Source organism: Mesoplodon bidens (genome assembly GCF_964165515.1).
Source record: "Mesoplodon bidens genome assembly, chromosome: 1".
NCBI classification, from domain to species: domain Eukaryota; kingdom Metazoa; phylum Chordata; class Mammalia; order Artiodactyla; family Ziphiidae; genus Mesoplodon; species Mesoplodon bidens.
This window is the reverse complement of record NC_138176.1, coordinates 33,942,258-33,962,627: the sequence shown is the minus strand read 5'-3', so window position 1 is coordinate 33,962,627 and position 20,370 is coordinate 33,942,258. Positions and strand designations below refer to the sequence as shown.

Below are 20,370 nucleotides of genomic sequence, written 5' to 3'. Positions count from 1 at the left end.
GCCCGTGGGCAGCAATGAAGATTCAGTGCAGTGAAAATAAATAAATTAAAAAAAAAAGAATATACAAAAGATGAGTGGGAAAAACATTAAAACAATCTTGAAGGAGCTGTCGGGGAGGAAGAAATTTTCCTCTACCTTTCTGAGTTCCTCTGGCTGACCTAAGAATTAAATTGACATGAGAGATTAACAGAAAATCAAACAAAAATTTAATAATATGTATACATGGGAGAGACCCAGGAAAACTAAGTAACTCCTCTCCTCTTCAGTTTTTTAGAAGAGTTTGAGAAAAATTGGTATTCTTCCTTCAGTATTTGTTAGATTTCACCAGTGAAGCCATCTGGTCCTCAGCTTTTCTTTGTTAGGAGGTTTTTGATTGTTGAGTCAATCTCCTTACTTATAAGTCTATTTAGATTTTCTGTTTCTTGAGTCAGTTTTGGTAGTATATTTCTAGGAATTTTTCCATTTCACCTAAGTTATTTGATTTGTTTGTGAACAGTTGTTCATAGTATTCATATACTTCTTATTCGTAGTAATGTCTCACTTTCATTTCCGCTTTTAGCAATTTGAATCTTCCCTTTTTTTCTTAGTCAGTCTAGCTAAGTTTGTCAACTTTGTTGATTTTTGCAAAGAACTTGCTTAAAATTTTTTCCTATTGTTTTTCAATTCTCTATTTCATTTTGTCCACTCTGATCCTTATTATTTCCTTCCTTCTGCTAGCTTTAAGTTTAGTTTGCTCTTCTTTTTCTAGTTTTTTTTCAGGGCTGCAGTTAGATTATTGATATGAGGTATGGCTCTTTTTAAATGTAGGTGTTCACAACTATAAAATTTCCTCTTAACATTGCCTTTGCTGTATCTCGTAAGTTTTGCTATGTTGTATTTCCATTTCAGTTCATCTCAGGTGTTTTCTAATTTATGATTTCTTCATTGACCTATTGGTTATTTAAGACTGTGTTGTTTAGGGACTTCCCCGGCAGTCCACTGGTTAAGACTCTGCCTTCCAATGCAGGAGGCGTGGGTTTGATCCCTGGTCAGGGAACTAAGATCCCACATGCTACAGGGTGTGGCCAAAATCTGAAAGGAAAAAAAAAAAGACTGTGTTGTTTAATTTCCACATATTTGTGAATTTTCCAGTTTTCTTCCTGTTATTGATTTATAGTTTCATTTTATTCTGGTTGGAAAAGATACTTTGTGTGATTTTAATTTTTTAAAACTACTATATGGGCTTCCCTGGTGGCGCAGTGGTTGAGAATCTGTCTGCTAATGCAGGGGACACGGGTTCGAGCCCTGGTCTGGGATGATCCCACATGCTGCAGAGCAACTAGGCCCGTGAGCCACAATTACTGAGCCTGCGCGTCTGGAGCCTGTGCTCCGCAACAAGAGAGGCCGCAATAGTGAGAGGCCCGCGCACCGCGATGAAGAGTGGCCCCCACTTGCCACAACTAGAGAAAGCCCTCGCACAGAAACGAAGACCCATCACAGCCATAAATAAATAAGTAAATAAATAAATAAAAAAATTTAAAAAACCTACTATAATATTTCTGCATTAACATATAGTTCATCCTAGAAAATATTCCATGTGTCCTTGAGAATGTGTATTTTATTGTTGTTGAGTGGGATGCTCTGTGTATGCCTGTTAAGCCTAATTGATTTATAATGTTTAAGTCTTCTATTTCCTTTTTGATCTGTCTGGTTGTTTTATTATTAAAAATAGGGTACTGAAGTCTCCAGTTATTATTGTAGAACTGTCTGTTTCTTCCTTCATATCATCAATTTTTCTTCATATATTTTGGAGCTCTGTTGTCAGGTGTGCATATATTTATAATAGCTGCATCTTCTTACTGGATTAAACTTTTCTTCCCCCAACATATAATGTTCTCTTTTGCCTCTTGTAAACTTTTTGACTTAACATCTATTTTGTATGACAATAATATAGCCACTCCAGCTCTCTTTTGGTTACTATTTGCTTTCAATATAATTTTCCATCCTTTTACTTTCAACCTCTTTGTATTTTTTTTATCTAGAATGAATCTCTTGTAGACACCATATAGTGTTTTTAATCCAGTCTGCCAGTCACTCTCCTTTTAATAGGAGAGTATAATCAATTTATATTTAAATTCATTGTTGATGAGAAAGGATTTACTTCTGCCATTTAGCTGTTTGTTTTCTGTATGTCTTATATGGTTTTATGTTCCTCAGTTTCTCCATTATCACTTTTTGTATTTAGTTGAGTTTTTAATTTTTAAAATAAATAAATTTATTTATTTATTTATTTATTTATTTATTTATTTATTTTTGGCTGTGTTGGGTCTTCGTTGCTGCGCTCAGGCTTTCTCTAGTTGCAGCGAGCAGGGACTACTTTTTGTTGCGGTGCACGGGCTTCTCATTGCGGTAGCTTCTCTTGTTGCAGAGCACGGGCTCTAGGCATGTGGGCTTCAGTAGTTGTGGCTCACAGGCTCTAGAACACAGCCTCAGTAGTTGTGGCACAGGGACTTAGTTGCTCCACGGCATGTGGGATCTTCCCAGACCAGAGCTCAAACCCGTGTCCCCTGCATTGGCAGGCAGATTCTTAACCACTGTGCCCACCAGGGAAGCCCTAGTTGAGTTTTTTTAGTATACCATTTTGATTCCCTTCTTTTATGTATATTTTGAAGTTATTAGTGGTGACTTTAGGGATTACAATTAGCATCTTAAACTTAAGACGACCTAGTTTGAATAATACCAAATTCATTTCATTAGCATATAAGCTAGTTTCATTGTGTGCAAACACTATGCTACTGTATATCTCTGTTCCTTCTCCCTTATATTGTTATTGTCAGAGATTACATGTTTATACATTGTGTGCCCAACAACATAAATTTGTAAAGGTTATTTTATTCATTTACCTCTTAAATCACATAGGAAAAATGTGGAGTTATAGACAAAAAAGTACAATAATACTGGCTTTGACATTTACCTATGTAGTTAATTTTACCAATGTTATTTCTTCTTATGGCTTTGACTTACTTTTTATTTCACTCTGAAGAACTCCTAACATTTCTTGTAGGGCAGATCTGTTAGGAATGAACTCCCTTAACTTTTGTTTATCTAAAAATATCTTCATTTCTCCTTCATTCTTTTTTTTTGCGGTACGTGGGCCTCTCACTGTTGTGGCCTCTTCCATTGCGGAGCACAGGCTCTGGATGCGCAGGCTTAGCGGCCATGGCTCACGGGCCCAGCCGCTCCGCGGCATGTGGGATCCTCCTGGACCAGGGCACGAACCCGCGTCCCCCGCATCGGCAGGCGGACTCTCAACCACTGCGCCACCAGGGAAGCCCTCTCCTTCATTCTTGAAGGATAGATTTGCTGCATATTGAATTCTCAGTTGATAGTTTTTTTCCTTTCAGAACTTTAAATTATGTCAGCCTGACACCTTCTGACTCCCATGGTATCTGATGAGAAATCGGGTGTTAATCTTATTGAGGATACCTTGTTTTTGATAGTCGCTTCTCTCTTGATGCTTTCAAAATTCTCCCTTTGTCTTTTGACAGTTTGACCATAATGTGTCTCAGTGTATAGCTCCTTAAGTTTATTCTGCTTGGAGTTTGTTGAGCTTCTTGGTTGTGTAGATTTGTATTTTTCATCATATTTGAGAAGTTTTTAGCCATTATTTCTTCAAAATATTTTCTGCCCCTTTGTTTTTCTCTTCTGCTTCTGGCACTCTTATAGTACATGACTCTGCTCATTTTTATTCATTCTTTTTTCTTTGTGCTCCTGAATTCAATTAGGAATAATTGATAAGTTCAATAAGTTCAGTTGTCTTATCTTCATGTTTGCTGATCTTTTCTTCTGCTTGCTGTAATCTGATGTTGAACCCCTATAGTGAATTTTTAATTTTATTCTACTTTTCAGCTCCAGAATTTCTGTTTGGTTCCTTGTATAATTCTGTATCTTTAATGATATTCTCATTTTGTTCTACATTTCCCCCCTTGATTTCCTTTAGTTCTTTGTCCATGGTTTCCTTCAGCTCATCAAGAATATTTATGACAGTTGATTTAACATCTTAGACTAGTAATATCATTGTCTCAGCTTCATCGGGAATGGTTTTTGCCAAATTCTTCTTCCTGTGAATTGTCCATACTTTGCTGTTTCTTACTATGTATTGTAATTTTTTTTGTTGAGACCTAGACATTCTATGTATTATAATGTGGTAACTATGTAAATCTGTTCTCTCACTTCTCAGTGATTGCTGATTTTTGCTCATTAAGGGCTGGAGTCATCTGTGTTATTTCCAAACTGTTTTTGCAAAGTGTGTAATCCTTTTTGTGTGTGGTTGCAAGTTTCTGTTCTGTTATTGCTGCAGTTAGCTGGTGACCTGACAAAGATTTCCTTAAATGTCTGGATCGAAAAAAGGGACAAAAAGAGTTCTCTTTTAATATTCCAATAGATACCACCAGTGGAAGCTACTCCTACCTGTTCCAGAAACTATTGCTCCTGGAGCCAGTGGGCTGCTATCCCCACTGCTCCAGGAGGGAGGAGCTGAGGAATGGGGGATGGTAGTTGGTTCACACATGCTGTTAACTTAGGAAAGATCAACAGCCTCTCCTTTCACGTACTCTCTTGGTTGTTGTAAGTGTCTCATAAGGTTCTGTAGCTCTAAAATGGTTGATTCCAATGCTCTTTCCATCTCAGTTTTTACTTTGGTGGAGGGACTGAATTCTAGATCTTTCTACTGCTTTATTTTGCATCAGTGATGTCTTTTGAAGTGCAAATGTTTAGGTTTAAGCTCAATGTCACATTCAAGAATTCTTTACATAAACCATGGTGACAAAGTTTTTCTCCTGTGTTTAGCATGGTTGGATGGCAAAGCTTTGGTGTGTAGGCAAGCCATATAGAGGCTTGTGGAGGAAGCATGGCTTGATGAGAACTGTCTGGGGAGTACAGGTGAGCTGTGTGGGGCTTACAGAGGGAATTGGTGCATCAGTGCTGGCAGGAAGCCTTTGGGTGCCAGCTTACATGTTAATAAGACTGCAGGAAAGCCATCTGCAGGTTGAGTTGCTGAGGCTGTACGTTTGCTCAGGGACTTAATGTTCTGGGCACGTGACTGAGCAGAGTTCTACTGGATATCCTCGTACCCAAACCACTAACCCACTCTGCATCAGCTGGAAGCCACAGGAGAGCAGAGCCCCTTTCTTCTGTGGTGTCCCTTCAGTGCCCTCTATCAAGTAAGCTTAACAGCTTCATGTTTATTTTAAAAGGAGAAATGCTCAAAGGAATTCCATGTAGTCACAGAGCATATATTGCAAGGTGAATATAGAGCTATAAGGCAATAAATTGATGAGCAGCACATAAGATATCAAATAGTGTTTAAATTAATAGGCCATCGTTTGAGGCTTGAAATTTTACTATAAATGTACCAGTCCTCAGTATAATCATTATTGAAAACCTCCAACTTAGAGATCTTATAAAATAGAGAATTGAGTCGCTATATGTGGTCTCAGAGATGAAACCTCTAGAGTATCCTAAGCAGAAATTACTCTAAATTGTCATCAGTTCACTTCCATTGCACACCCAAGAAAGTGAGAGTGTTTCTTTAATTTATTATTGATTAACCCATATTCTTTTGTAGGAGTCCATTGATACCTTTCTAAGCTTGAAGAATAGCCTTAACATTATGCATTGAAAACTTACCCGCTTCTTATCACAATGATGTACTTTTAAGAACAGATATATTTATATGATATTTTGAAAGCCTGAGTTATTTGGCCTTTCAAATACTTTGTGACTGTAACTGTATGTGAAATTTTAAAATTTTCTTAATGAATATTTATATCACAGCTTATATGAAGGCTTTATATTCAGTTGGATTCATTGTACCTTTCTGATTGGTCCATGGTGCCCTGGCATGCTGTATTGATGTATACATATTTTGAATATCATTCCTGCTTACATGTGCAATAGATACTTAATTTGGTTGGTAAGGGAATGGAGATAATAGGTAAAATCCTTGATCCTTGTGCAGATTCTTTTTTTTTTTTTTAGATTTTCAGTGAGAGATAGTTTCTTACTAGGTTACATATTGACTCTTTTGCAGTAAGCTTTTCTTGTGCATACCTGTCCTAGGAAAATCAATTTGCATATACATATATTATAGGAATAGAGGCTCAGTAGATACCCTTTTATTTCAAGCAATAACAAATTATTGCTGAGAATAATTAAATAGTATTTTCCCCAAAGATTGTATTACTTAATCCTTTACCTGTTTAATATAAGTTCTCTTGGCTTTTATTGTCAAGTATGTGTATAGTCAATTCTAGTACACTTTGTAGCTAACTCAAAGCAAATATTTACATTTAATTTACAGCTGTCATTTTTCTCCCTATTTGTTTATCTCTCTAATATCTCTGTTGATGATTCTTCTAATATTTCTTTATAAGCCAGGTAGTCTTAAGTGAGTCTTGTTAATCTAATAGTCAGTAGTATAAGTAGTAGAAATAATTTTATTTAAAAGTATTTTTTATTTGTCTTGAGGATAAGCGTACTTTAAAAATTATTATTAAGTAGTTCCCTGGTTACCAGAAACACAATTCATGTAACTTTTCTGTGTTTCAGAAACCTTTTTCCGAAAAGGACAAAAGAACTCAAATCAGTTGTACATAGTGCTCCTGGTTGGAAATTATTTGGTAAAGTCCCTCCCAGAGAGAATCTTCAGAAAACTTCCAAAATCATTCAGCAGGTAAGTGCTAATGTAGCCGTGTGGTTTGTCTTGCTTTTCAGATATTCTTTTCTAGATAATTAACTATATTTTATAACTATACTTTCATTCCTTTTTTTTTTTAACATGTAAAATTTTCGGACTATAGATATTTGTAGTAACTTTAACTTTTTTTTAAAGCATGACATATTTTCAGTTATCTTTTATGGTTGTGAAAATTCTTTACAGTCATAGAACATTGATTTTGTTTCCTAGTTATTCCTTGGATAGCTTTTTTTTTTCCTTAGCAAACCATTGTCACCACAGACTTTGACTTCTAGCTGAACATGGTAGCATTTGCCAGCGGCACAGATTTTATGGATAATGGGTAGTTGTGAACTGATAAAGCGGCATAAAGTGAAAACTGAGTAGATTTTGAGGTCGAACTCTTTCCTTGGTCACTTTTCTGGTTTTCTGTCTTAACCAAGGACTTTGTGAGACGGGTGGGTGTATAGTCTGTTTCTAGTAATTTAGGAGCCAGTTCTTCTGTTATCTGTTTTAATATCCATATTCTTGAGTTCTTAAGAATTTCAGATCTTGTTTGACTCCTGAGCTTGTGCTTCTCAGTACTAGGAGATAAGTGAGACTGGAATGCAGTGAGACTGTATCAATTTGTAGCATTTTTAATTTTAGAGAAGCTGTTTCTCAGGAGATATAATAATAAATTTCCTATTTCTCTCCTTCCAGTTGTAATTTATCAAATTTAGCACATCCAGCATTTATAAAAATAATCACATTAAAGCAATAATCATCATTCAAATTGGAAAAAATACCTTCCTTTAAGTATTTAATGGTGTTCTTTTTATTGCTCAAAAGAAAAACTGGTTTCCCAAGTAGATGAGAACATAATTTTTAGATCTTTAAAAGCATTTGTTATAGTTAATTTTATTTACAAGTAATTAAAATAGTGACCAGTTTATATGTTGCTGAGACTTAAAACTGTAGTGCTGTGATTCCCAAGCTGTGTGCCTAGGGCACCCCATGTGCTACAGCCAACACAGGGGGGGAACCATGGCAAACTCGGTGATGCTACACATCTGCTGGATATAGTGCAGACTGATAGCTTGAGGAAGTACACAATTTCAACATTAAATGGTATATTATTTTCTGTGGCATCGTATCCTTGTGAATCTGTTTTTTCCTAGTTTGCTATGATAAAAATCAGATACTGTGCAAAAATCAGTGTGGAACAGGAAATGAAGGTGATGGTGTCCAGTCTGATTTCAAGGTTTGTGAAATTGTACAGTGCACAAAAGGCACACATGCCCAATTAGTAATTAATTGTGGTTATTTAAGAATGCAATAAAATGTTTTTCTTTTAATTTATGTGTACTATTTTTTCAAGTGGTTACTAAGTGCTAGGACATAAATCTTTACTTAATTGTTGGACATAACTACTTATTAAACAGAATGTTTAAGGATTTCTGTTGGTTTAGGGGGCACCAAGAAAAAATTACTGAGACACTAAGGTTACTGTTAATCCAAGAGAGTTTGGGAATCTTTGCTATCTGGACATCTTAAATTTTAACTCTTTTCTCGTGAAGTCTTTCAGAAGACCAAGTTTGCCCCCTAGAGGCAAAAACAGTGGTCTTGCTATTGAAGGTTTGTTTTCTTGACTTTATGATAGTTTACCTGAAATATGCTTGTGCATATACTTTAATATCTTTATGTAAACTAACATTCTGTGATATTTTCTTACCATAGATCTCTAAATAAATTCTAGTGGATAATTATCTGTTTACCAATATGTCTGTGCCTTTAATCTGCTGTTTTCATTTTGGAAAGCCAAGGCCTCACCTCCTCTCTCCTTTTTATATATATGTTGTTTGAAAATTTGATTAGTGGTCAGGAAAAAAAACTCTTGTTTTCATATGGGAAGAAGGAGTGAGTGGAAATGCAGTTTCTATCCTCTGTCCCTTTTCTGACCTTTTACACGTGATGATTTCTCCCAGCTGCTTCTTTTAATTTTTGAGTTTTCCATTTGTGTGTAGGTGCTAATGTGTATTTTGGTGCCTTTTTCATGGTTCTGTTTGTTTTTGGGGGGCTGTGATGGATAGCGAAGTCATTGTTCCTCTGACCGTTTTCCACGTTCAAAAATATGTATCTCTTTCACCATGTGACGGACTGTGTTTCTGCCTCTCCTTTTCTGCTTTCTCTTTCCCTACTGTTTGTGTCCTCTGCTCCACATTGGTCTCACTTTGCTGTTCTCTTCACTGCAATTGTCATTTTAAAAGTGGGCATGATTTTCTTTTATTGGTAATGGTAAAGTTAGAACTTTCTGTCTCTGTTCCCACTTGAAAACATTTTTTTACAGCCCTGATTTCTAAACTCTGTAAAATATTACCAATATAAAACTACATTTGAGATCCTTGACCATCTATCTACTCCTTTCAAATGTGTGTTACGTGTTTGGAATGAGAAATTTTAAATGATGTTAAGAGTAAAGCCGTGAAGAGTGTTAAGACACATCTGTCATGTTTTAGGATAAGGTCTTAAGCTATTAAGGCTATAGAAAATGAAGATAGCTAGTATTCCAGTGTAAAACTGCCTGAAACAGTGAGGCAGTGCTAGAAGTACTAAGGAAAAAATAGACTCCTTTGACCTTCCTAAAGATGCCTCACTTATTGAATGGCAAAACAGTAAAATTTGTTAGAATATTACAGTAGTAGTAGTATTTTATAGGATAATTATTAAGCAAATATTCAGAAAGGAGTTGCCATATTCTTAAGGATGAGTATATGTGTGGGGGCCAGAATTTTTTTCTAGTAGAAAGACATCTATAAGATTATAAACCAAACTATAAAGTAGTGTTTGACTTACCATCTTTTTCCTCTATTGTTAATTGCACAAATAACACGATTATGTTCTCTATAAAATATAAAACATTATAGGGCGATATGTCTCATTTTACCTTCCCTTCATATTTTTAGGCCTTTTAAAATTCAATTTTTGTATGGAAAACACAATTATTTTCATGTGTGTATATTTTTACATATATGGTGTTATTTTTTTTCCACAAACAAAATATTACTATATATAAATTTTTTTTGCCTTTATGTGTTTTATACCTATAGATTTTCCAGAGATATATGAAGTTCAAAAGTGAAAGATACTTGTAGGTTAAATATTTTTTAAAGTTTTATTCTTATAAATTTTATTAAAGGTCTGATCAGTTTTAGTGCTTTCCATGTTAACAGTAAAGAAACATAAAAATCATTTTAGGGTAATAACAAAGTCAGACCGACTCAAGTTTGGCATTTAACTTGAAGTCAATTCCCAAATCACATGAATATTCATAATATTATTTTATGAGGATTATCACATGTGTTCTCTTGCAGGTGTGAAATTCCTGCTTGTGGCCATTTGAACCAGTTGGTGAGCCATGTTAAAAATTGCATCTATTAATTATAAATAGTATTTCAGTTATATTGTAGTTCAATTGACCTAAGTTTTTGGTTTTTCTAAATTAATAGGCTGAAGTTGGAATACAGCTACATAGTTTGTCTTATGACCTCCAAACTGCAAGGGAGAATTATTTCAAATGCGCCATGTTATGTATAATTGTAACATGATTGCATACTAGATTGAGTATACTCTATGTCAAACTGACAGTCTTTCAGTAGAAAGTGATTTTTTTGTTTGGTACTCCTTTTACATTGGCATCTTTTTCATTATGAGGAAATTAGATTGGAGTACTTAGATGATATTTCATGTTTTTCATCACATGTCTTTCTGAGTGGTGTTTTAGTTGCGTGGTTGAATCACTTTCAGATATCTTTTGGCAGGCAAGGAAAAAAGTTTTAAGGCACTAACTGATTTCTTAATCTGAGCATTTCAAATTGTCTAAAAGTAGGATAGGTCACGCTGCTCAATTAAGCCTTTGATTTTGAAATTGTTAACTTCAGGAACAATAGCACTGTGGAGAGGACTAGAATACATGTGCTTTGTGAGCAGTAAATATATAACACTTTGCAAGTGTAGAGCTTAATTTTCTGGTTACTAACTTTATTGGTGTATGTAGCATTAAGATACTTGAAAACAGTTTGTTGGTTTTAGTTATGCTTAAATATGGATACTTTTGGTGTAAAATTTGAGTGAGCACTGCAATAAATGAACTACTTCCTTCATTGTTAAATAGTGGAGGGGCTGGACTATGTTCAGAATTTTTGATAAGTCCTTAAAACTGTTAACACACTTGCATGTTTTTTCACCTTTATTTACTTAATGTATTGTCACCTTGAAAAGGTAGTGAATAATTACCTTTCTAGCCGCATGTGTGTTCCTTATTTATAGTTAATGATAAATTATTATGTCTTTCTATGTATGAATAAATTTATTTCATAAATGTTAATTTGTGTGGTCTGGAGATTGAGAGAGGAATTTATAACAGCTCTGGGCCTGTGCTTCGGGGAGAGGGGAGAAGTATGAGCCTTAAGAAAGAAGGTTAAATCAGGTAAAGAAAACGAAAAGAATAAAGCACTAACCCCTTTAGGAAGAGTGTTCTCACTGTCCACTGAAACTCAAAAGTTGAGTCACTCTGTATACACATCAGGCTATTTTGGCTTTTACATTGTCTTTAAAAGAGAAGCTCCTATTCTATTCTTTCTTCTCCCCAGACCTCATATTTTACTTCAAGAAGCTGTTCAAAGACTCCTGCCACCCTCCGTTTGAACCAATAGACTGATCTTTTCTCACATTCCCTCCTAGTACACCTTCTTTCTGGTGAATCCCTTTAGATACAGAGCCCAAGGCATCAGAATGTGGTAGGATACCATTCTGTGACCAACTTACTCTGTGACCTTGTGTTAGCAAGCTCTAAACCTTTTCTCTAGTAGAACTTGAAGGACAAAATTCTTTAATTGATCCTAGATTCTTCTCGAAGATTGTCTGGCTTTCATTTCAATGAATGTGTAATTTATTCAACATACATTGACTGTGTATAATACCATAAGCATGGTTCAGGTTCTTGGGAAATAGATAAATATAAGTCCTAGCCTTTCAGTTATTCTAGTATAACTGTAGGAAGGAGGGGAAAGGTTCATATATAGTTTTAATATAGTGTAGTGAGTGCTGTAATACAGTTGTGAACCAAAGTACGAGAGTATAGATGAAAGAGTGATTAATTCTGCTCAGGGTGACATGCAGTTTCTGTGTTATGAAGTATACTAGTAGGAGTTCACCAGGTAGACAAGATGGGGAAAGCCATTCCAGATAGAGAAAATTGAATGAACAAGCAGGAATGCACCAGACTTGTTTAGCTCAATTTTAGGTCAGTATTTCAGGGAAGTAGGGTAGATGGTGAAGGTCATTAGCCACAAGGTTAGAAAGTTGGGTTTTAACCAAAATACTTTTAAATAAGGCACTGAGACATCAAATTCATATACTGGAAAAATTCTGGAGGCGTTGTAGAAGTTAAATTAGAAAAGAGTGGGTTTGCAAACAAGGACATTAAGATTTATTGTAGTAGTCTATGATTCTGGTTCTCAAACATAGTGGATTATGTAGGGAATATGTTAAAAATACAGATCCGTCAGCTCTTTACTTTGAGTTCTTAATGTCAGTTTTGTGTTTTTCAATTCTTGTGTTTCTGGTTGTTTCTTTTTCAAATCTGCTATATCACTTTTTGCAGTTTACAGTTCCCTGCTGAAATGTCAAGCTTGGCCTTTATCTCCTTAAACATAGTAAGTATAGTTTTTATAGCCTGTGTCTGATAATTCCAATGTCTGGAAATTCTATAGGTCTGTTTATATATTGAATATTGATTCTGCTAGTTTTTGTTAGCAGATGCTCTTTTATCTCTGTGTGCGCCTGGTTACCTTTGCTTGGGTGCTGGATGTAATATTTGAAACATCATATGTAGAAAACAATTTGAAGTACATATTGGTTACTTCCAAGTTTTATCAACAGTGAGTAAAGCTGCTATAAACATCTGTGTGTAAGTATTTTTGTGGGTGTAAGTTTTCATTTCTTTTGGGTAAATACCAAGGAGGCTGATTGCTGAATCATATGGTATTTTAATTTTGTAAGAAACAGCCAAACTGTCTTCCAAAGTGACTGTACCATTTTACATTCCCACCAGCAATGAATGAGCATTCCTGTTGTTCCACATCTTCACCAGTATTTGGTGCTGTCAGTGTTTCGAATTTTGACCATTCTAATAGGTGTGTAGTCGTATCTGATTGTTTTAATTTGCAATTCTGAATGAACATGAATTAGAACATATTTTCATATGTTTACTTGTCATCTGTATATCTTATTTACTGAGGTGTCTTTTCTGATCTTTTGCCATTTTTAATTGGATCGTTCATTTTCTTATAATAATAAAAACAGAACTCAATAGAGTTTTAAGAGTTCTTTGTATATTTAGTATAACAGTCCTTTATCAGATGTATCTTTTGCAAGTATTTCCTCCCAGTCCATATCTAGTCTTCTCATTCTCTTGACAGTGTCTTTCACAGAGTAGAGGTTTTTAATTTTTATCAAGCCCTGCTTCTCAATTATTTCTTTCATGGATTGTGCCTTTGGTGTTGTATCTAAATAAATTCATCACCATACCAAAAGTAATCTAGGTTTTCTCCTGTCTTCTATAGTTTTATAGTTTTTTGTTTTACATTTAGGTCTATAATCCATTTTGAGTTAATATCTGTGAAGAGTGTAAGTTCTTTGTCTAGATCCATTTTTTTGCATGTGGATGTCCACTTGCTCCACGCCATTTGTTGAAAAGACTACCTTTGCTCTATTTTATTGCCTCTGCTCCTTTGTCAAAGATCAGTTGACTGTGTTTATGTGGAACTGTTTCTGGGCTGTCTATTCTGTTCCATTGACTTATTTGTCTAGTCTTTTGTCAACACTGCCCTCTATTTATTACTGTAGCTTTATAGTAAGTCTTGAAGTCGGGTAGTGTCAGTCCTCCAACTTTATTCTTCTTCTTCAATACTGAGTTTGCTATTCTGGGTCTTTTGCCTCTACATATAAACTTTAGAATCACTTTGTCAATATCCATGAAGTTACTTGCTGGGATTTTGATTGGGATTGTGTTAAATTTGTAGATCAAGTTTGGAAGAACTGACATCTTGGTAATACTGACTCTTCCTATCCATGAACATGGACTGTCTCTTCCTTTAGTTAGTTCTTCTTTGGTATCTTTTATCTGAGTTTCATAATTTTCCTAATGTAGATATTGTATATATTTTGTCAGACTTGTATCTAAGTATTTCATTTTGGGGGATGCTAATGGAAATATTTATGTGTTTTAAATTTAAAATTCCATTTATTTATAGCTGGTATATAGGAAAGGAATTGACTTTCCTAATATCCTGCAACCTTGCTGTAATTGCTTATTAGTTACAGGAATTTTTTTGACTGTTCTTTCAGATTTTCTACACAGACAAGTCATGGCATCTGAAAACAAAAACAGTTTTATTGTTTTCTTTTCCAATCAGTATACCTTGTGTTTCCTTGTCTTGTTGCATTAGCTAGGACTTCCCATACAGTGTTGACAAGCAGTGGTGGGAGGGAACATCCTTGCCTTGTTCCTGATCTTAGAAAACTTAGAGTTTCTCACCATTAGATATAATATTAGCTATAGGCTTTTTGTAGATGTTCTTTATCAAGTTGAGAAGTACCCCTATATTCCTTCTTTAATGAGGGTTTTTGTCATGAATGAGTTGAATTTTGTCAAATGCTTTTTCTGTATTGATATGGTCTTGTGATTTTTCTTTCTTAGCTTATTGATGTGATGGATTACATTAATTGATTGTCAAATGTTGAGCCAGCCTTGCATACATGGGATAAATCCCACTTGGTCATGGTTTGTAATCCTTTTTATACATTATTTGATTTGATTTGCAAATATTTCATTGAGGATGTTTGCAGCTATGTTTCTGAGAGGTATTGTTCTGTAGTTTTCTTTTAATGTCTTTGCCTGTTTTAATATTAGGGCAATGCTGGCTTCATTGATTAAATTAGGAAGTATTCCTCTGCTTCTGTCTTCTGGAAGAGATCATAGGGAATTAGTATAATTTCTTCCTTAAATGTTTCTTAAAATTCGCCGGTGAAGCCATCTGAGCCAAACTGCTTTCTCTTTTGGAAGGTAATTAATCATCAACACAATTCCTTTCCTCCTTCTTTCTTTCCCTTCATCCTTCCCTCCTTCTCTCCCTCCCTTTCTCCTTTCTTCCTTTCATTTTTTCCAGCTTTATTGGGGGTATAATTGTTGATTCAACTTTTTAAATAGATAACAGGACTGTTCAGATTGTCTCTTTCTTCTGTGAGTTTTAACAGATTGTGTCTTTAAGAAATTTATCCATTTCATCTAAGTTATCAAATTTATGGGCATCTGATTGTTCATAATATTACTTTAACATACATTGGATCTGTAGTGAGGTCCCCTCTTTCATTTATGATATTTGTAGTTTGTGTCTGCTTTCCCTCTCCCTCTCTCCTTCCCTTCCTCCCTCCATCCTAGAGTTTGTAATATGCATTTACAGCTAATCTAAGCCCACTTTAAAATAACATTTACCACTTCATGTGTAGTGCAAGTACTTTATAATAACAAAATATTCCTAATTCCTTCCTTCCATCCCTTGTGTCTTTGCTGTCATTCATTTCACTTATACATGAGCATGCTCTCACACACACACACACACACACACACACACACACACACACACAAACAAAGGTAACTGAATATATCGTTATTATTTTGAACAAACTGTTATCTGTTGGATCAGTTAAGAATAATAAAAATAAAATTTTTATTTTACCTTCATGTGTTTCTTTCTGATGCTGTTTCTTTCTAGATGTAGATAAAAGTTTGTGATGTGTCATTTTCCCTCTCTATGTAGAGCTTATTTTAATAGATCTTGCAAGGCAGATCTATTGGCAACAAATTCTCTCAATTTTTTGTTTGTTTGGAAGAGTCTTTTTTTCTTCTTTTTTTTTGGAGGACAATTTCATAGGGTACAGAATTTGAGGGTTTTGCATTTTTTCTCTCAACACTTTAAATATTTCTCTGTACTCTATCCTTGCTTGTATGGTTTCTGAGAAGTTGAATGTAATTGTTATCTTTGCTTTTGTATAGGGAAGGAATTTTTTTCACCTCTGGCTTCTTTCAAGATTTTTTTTTCAATCTTTGATTTTCTGCAGTTTAAATATGGTATGCCTACGTATAGTTATTTAGGCATGTTTCCTGCCAAATTTTGTGTTCTGAACTTCATGATCTGTGGTTTGGTGTTGACATTAATGTATAGAAATTCCTGGTTATCATTCCTTCAAATATGCTTCTACTCCATTTTCTCTCTAGTTGCTCGCTGCAACTAGAGAAAGCCCACACGCAGCAATGAAGACCCAACGCAGCCAAAAATAAATAAAATTAAATCTTTTTTTAAAAAAGTTCCTTTTCCCCCTCCTACTGCTGGAAGCACAAGGAGATTTTTCTCTGACATGCACTGTGAGTACCTGATAGAGTTCCTGGAGGTAAAACTTGCAAAAGTATGTGGGTCTGGGATCTCTTGGAGTCTTAGCGCTCAGACCTGTTGACATTGAGCCTCTAGCAATTTGTCAATTACAGTGCAGGTTTTCCTACCCTGGCATTGATTCCCACAGAGGTTTCTTCATAGGTTTCTGCTCTGGTAAGTTGTGATTCTCTACATCCACCTGTCTATTTCTCTAATTTTGGGGCAGCAGTTTGCCCTGTGACCTCATTTCTCTGAGGAATCTAAGAAGAGTTGTTGATTTTTTTAGTTTGTTCAGCTTTTTACTTATTGGAATGGGTTGGCAACTTTTAAGCTTCTTACGTGCTGGAGCAGAAAACAGAAGTTGAAATGCTAATACTTTGTTAAGGATTTTTGCTTCCATTTTCATTTGAGATATTGGTCTGTAATTTTCTTTTAATATCTTTGTCTGATTTTGGTATTGGAATAATGCTGAAATCATTGAATGAATTGAGAGTTTTTTTCTTCATCTCCATTCTAAAAGAATTTGTGTAGAATTAGTATTTTTTCTTCCTTAAATGTTTGATGAAACTTGGCAGTGAAATTATCTAAGCCAAGATTTCTCAACCTCAGTGCTACTGATATTTTAGGTCTTGTAATTTTTGTTCTTGGGGGCCCTTCCTGTGCAGTGAAGGATTTAGCAGCATCCCTGGCCTCTGCGCAGTAGATGCCAGTAGTATCCCCTCACAGTTGTGGCAACCAAAAATGTCTCTAGATGCAGCCACATATTCCCTACCCCAGTTGAGAATTACTGACATAAACCAAGTATGCAGGGGAGACTTCCCTGGTGGTCCAGTGGTTAAGACTCTGCACTCCTAATGGAGAGGGCCCAATTTTGATCCCTGAGCAGGAAAGTAGATCCCGCATACTGCAATGAAGATCCTGAAGATCCCACATGCTGCAACTAAAAAAAAAAAAGATACTGCATGCTACAACGAAGCTCCTGCCTGCCACAACTAAGACCCGGTGTAGCCAAATAAATAAATAAATATTTTTTTAAAAAAAGAATATGCAGGGGTTTTCGTTGTTACTGTTGAATAGGTTTTTAATTATAAATTTACTATTTTAATTGATATAGGGGTATGACATTTTCTATTTTTTCTTTTTTTTTCGCACATCTTTATTGGAGTATAAATGCTTTACAATGTTGTGTTAGTTTCTGCTGTACAACAAAGTGAATCAGCTATATGTATACATATATCCCCATATCCCCTCCCTCTTGAGCCTCCTTCCCACCCTCCCTATCCCAGCCCTCCCTCTAGGTCATCACAAAGCGTCGAGTTGATCTGCCCACTAGCCATCCATGTCACATTTGGTAGTGTATATATGTCAATGCTGCTCTCTCACTTCGTCCTAGCTTCCCATTCCCCCCCTGCATCCTCAAGTCTGTTCTCTACATCTGCATCTTTATTCCTGCCCTACCACTAGGTTCATCAATACTGTTCTTTTAGATTCCATATATATGTGTTAGCATATGGTATTTGTTTTTCTCTTTCTGACTTACTTCACTCTGTATGACAGACTCTAGGTCCATCCACCTCACTTCAAGTAACTCAATTTTGTTCCTTTTTATGGCTGAGTAATATTCCATTGTATATATGTGCCACATCTTCTTTATCCATTCATCTGTCGATGGACATTTAGGTTGTTTCCATGACCTGGCTATTGTAAACTGTGCTACAATGAACATCGTGGTACATGTATCTTTTTTTTTTTTTTTTTTTTTTTTTTTTTTTTTTCAAATTTTTTTTTTTTTATTTTTGTGGTACGTGGGCCTCTCACTGTTGCGGAGCACAGGCTCCGGACGCGCGGGCTCAGCAGCCATGGCTCACGGGCCCAGCCACTCCGCGACATGTGGGATCTTCCTGGACAGGGGCACGAACCCGCGTCCCCTGCATCGGCATGCAGACTCTCAACCACTGCGCCACCAGGGAAGCCCCCATGTATCTTTTTGAATTATGGTTTTCTTAGGGTATATGCCCAGGAGTGCGATTGCTCAGTCATATGGTAGTTCTATTTTTAGTTTTTTAAGGAACCTCCATAGTGTTCTCCATAGTGGCTGTCAATTTACATTCTCACCAACAGTGCAGGAGGGTTCCCTTTTCTCTGCACCCTCTCCAGCATTTATTGTTTCTAGATTTGTTGATGATGGCCATTCTGACCTGTGTGAGGTGATACCTCATTGTGGTTTTTTGTTTGTTTGGTTTGTTTGTTTGTTTGTGTTTTTTTGTGTGTGGTATGCAGGCCTCTCACTGTTGTGGCCTCTCCCATTGCGGAGCACAGGCTCCGGACGCGCAGGCTCAGCGGCCTGGCTCACGGGCCCAGCTGCTCCGCAGCATGTGGGATCTTCCCGGACCGGGGCACAAACCCGTGTCCCCTGCATCGGCAGGCGGACTCTCAACCACTGTGCCACCAGGGAAGCCCCCTCATTGTAGTTTTGATTTACATTTCTCTTATGGTTAGTGATGTTGAGCATCCTTTCATGTGTTTTTTGTCAATCTGTATATGTTCTTTGGAGAAATGTCTGTTTAGGTCTTCTGCCCATTTTTGGATTGGGTTGTTTGTTTTTTTGATACTGAGCTGCATGAGCTGCTTGTAAATTTTGGAGATTAATCCTTTGTCAGTTGCTTCATTTGCAAATATTTTCTCCCATTCTGAGGGTTGTCTTTTCGTCTTGTTTATGGTTTCCTTTGCTGTGCAGAAGCTTTTAAGTTTCATTAGGTCCCATTTGTTTATTTTAGTTCTTATTTCCATTTCTCTAGGAGGTGGGTCAAAAAGGATCTTGCTGTGATTTATGTCATAGAGTGTTCTACCTATGTTTTCCTCCAAGAGTTTTATAGTGTCTGGCCTTACATTTAGGTCTTTAACCCATTTTGAGTTTATTTTTGTTTCTATTTTTTCTTGAGTCAGACTTGGTTAACTTATGTCTTTTAAGAGATTTTTACATTTCACCTCTGTTGTTGGATTTATTGGAAAAAATTGTTAATAATATTCTCTTTTTATCCTTTTAATGTCTACTGGTTATGTGATATGGATACAGATTATCTCTCATACATTCCTGATTTTAGTAATTTGTGTCTTCTTTTTTTCTTGATCAGTTTTGCCAGAAGTTATCAGTTTTACTGATCTTTAAAAACGTGTACCTCTTTTGTTTCACTGATTTTTACCTCTTTCTCTGTTTCTAGCTCATTTATTTTTGGTCTTTATTATTTACTTTCCTCTTGGTTCGAATTTGTTTTTTCTAGTTTTTTAAGGTGGATCATTGATTTTAGACCTTTTATCTTTTTAATATGTGGATTAAGCTATACATTTCTCTCTAACTATGCTTTAGCTGCATTTTACAAGTTTCAGAATTTTCATTTTCATTCAATTCAAAATGTTTTCTCTGTTATTTCTTTTGTCATGATTCTTTGGAAGTGTGTTGTTTTAATTTTCAAATATTTTAGAATTTTCCCAGATGTTTCTGTAAATAATTTCTAATTTAATTCCATTATGCTCATACAGTATACATTATGAAATTTTAGTCTTTTTCACTATATTGAGACTTATTTTATGTCCTAGATCTAGCTTGTCTTAGGGAATGTTCCTTGTGTCCTTGAAAAGAATGTGTATATTCTGCTGATGTTGGGTTAGTGTTGTATAAATGTCAATTAGGTCATGTTAGATAATAGTGTTGTTCAAGTCTTGTATAATTTTGCTGATTTTCTATTTGTTCTGTGAATTACTGAGAGAGGAGTAATAAAGTGTCCACCATAATCTACTTGGCTATTTCTCCTTTTGCTCTTTTTTTTCTCTTTTTGTTTTGAAGCTTCGTATTTATGTCTTCTAGATGAATCGACCTTTTTACCATTAATGTAATGTCTTTTTTGCCCTGGTAATGGTTCTTATTATGCAGTTTTTGTCTTAATTTAATTTAGCCACTGAAGCTTGCTTTCACTTAGTGCTTACATGATATTTATTCTTCTATCCATTTACTTTTTATCCATCTTCATATTTAAAGTGTTTTTTTTTTGTATGTAGCATATATTTGGGTCTATGTAGGCAATCTAATACTCTCTTCTTTTTAAATGGAGTGTCATTTATTGGTATGACTTGTTTTAAATTTACTATCTTGCTATTTCTTTTCAAATTGTCCCATCTGGTCTT

At 35.5% G+C, this 20,370-nt stretch overlaps 1 protein-coding gene across 1 annotated transcript in view; it reads left to right on the top strand.

The window, feature by feature from the left end:
- Positions 1–20,370, top strand: part of TBC1D12 (TBC1 domain family member 12) — a 90,539-nt gene that overhangs the window by 35,978 nt on the left and 34,191 nt on the right. Inside the window, exon 2 of the mRNA XM_081225304.1 lies at positions 6,589–6,712. Within this exon, the coding sequence (XP_081081430.1) occupies positions 6,589–6,712 (124 nt within the window). The remainder of the gene's footprint in view (positions 1–6,588; positions 6,713–20,370) is intronic.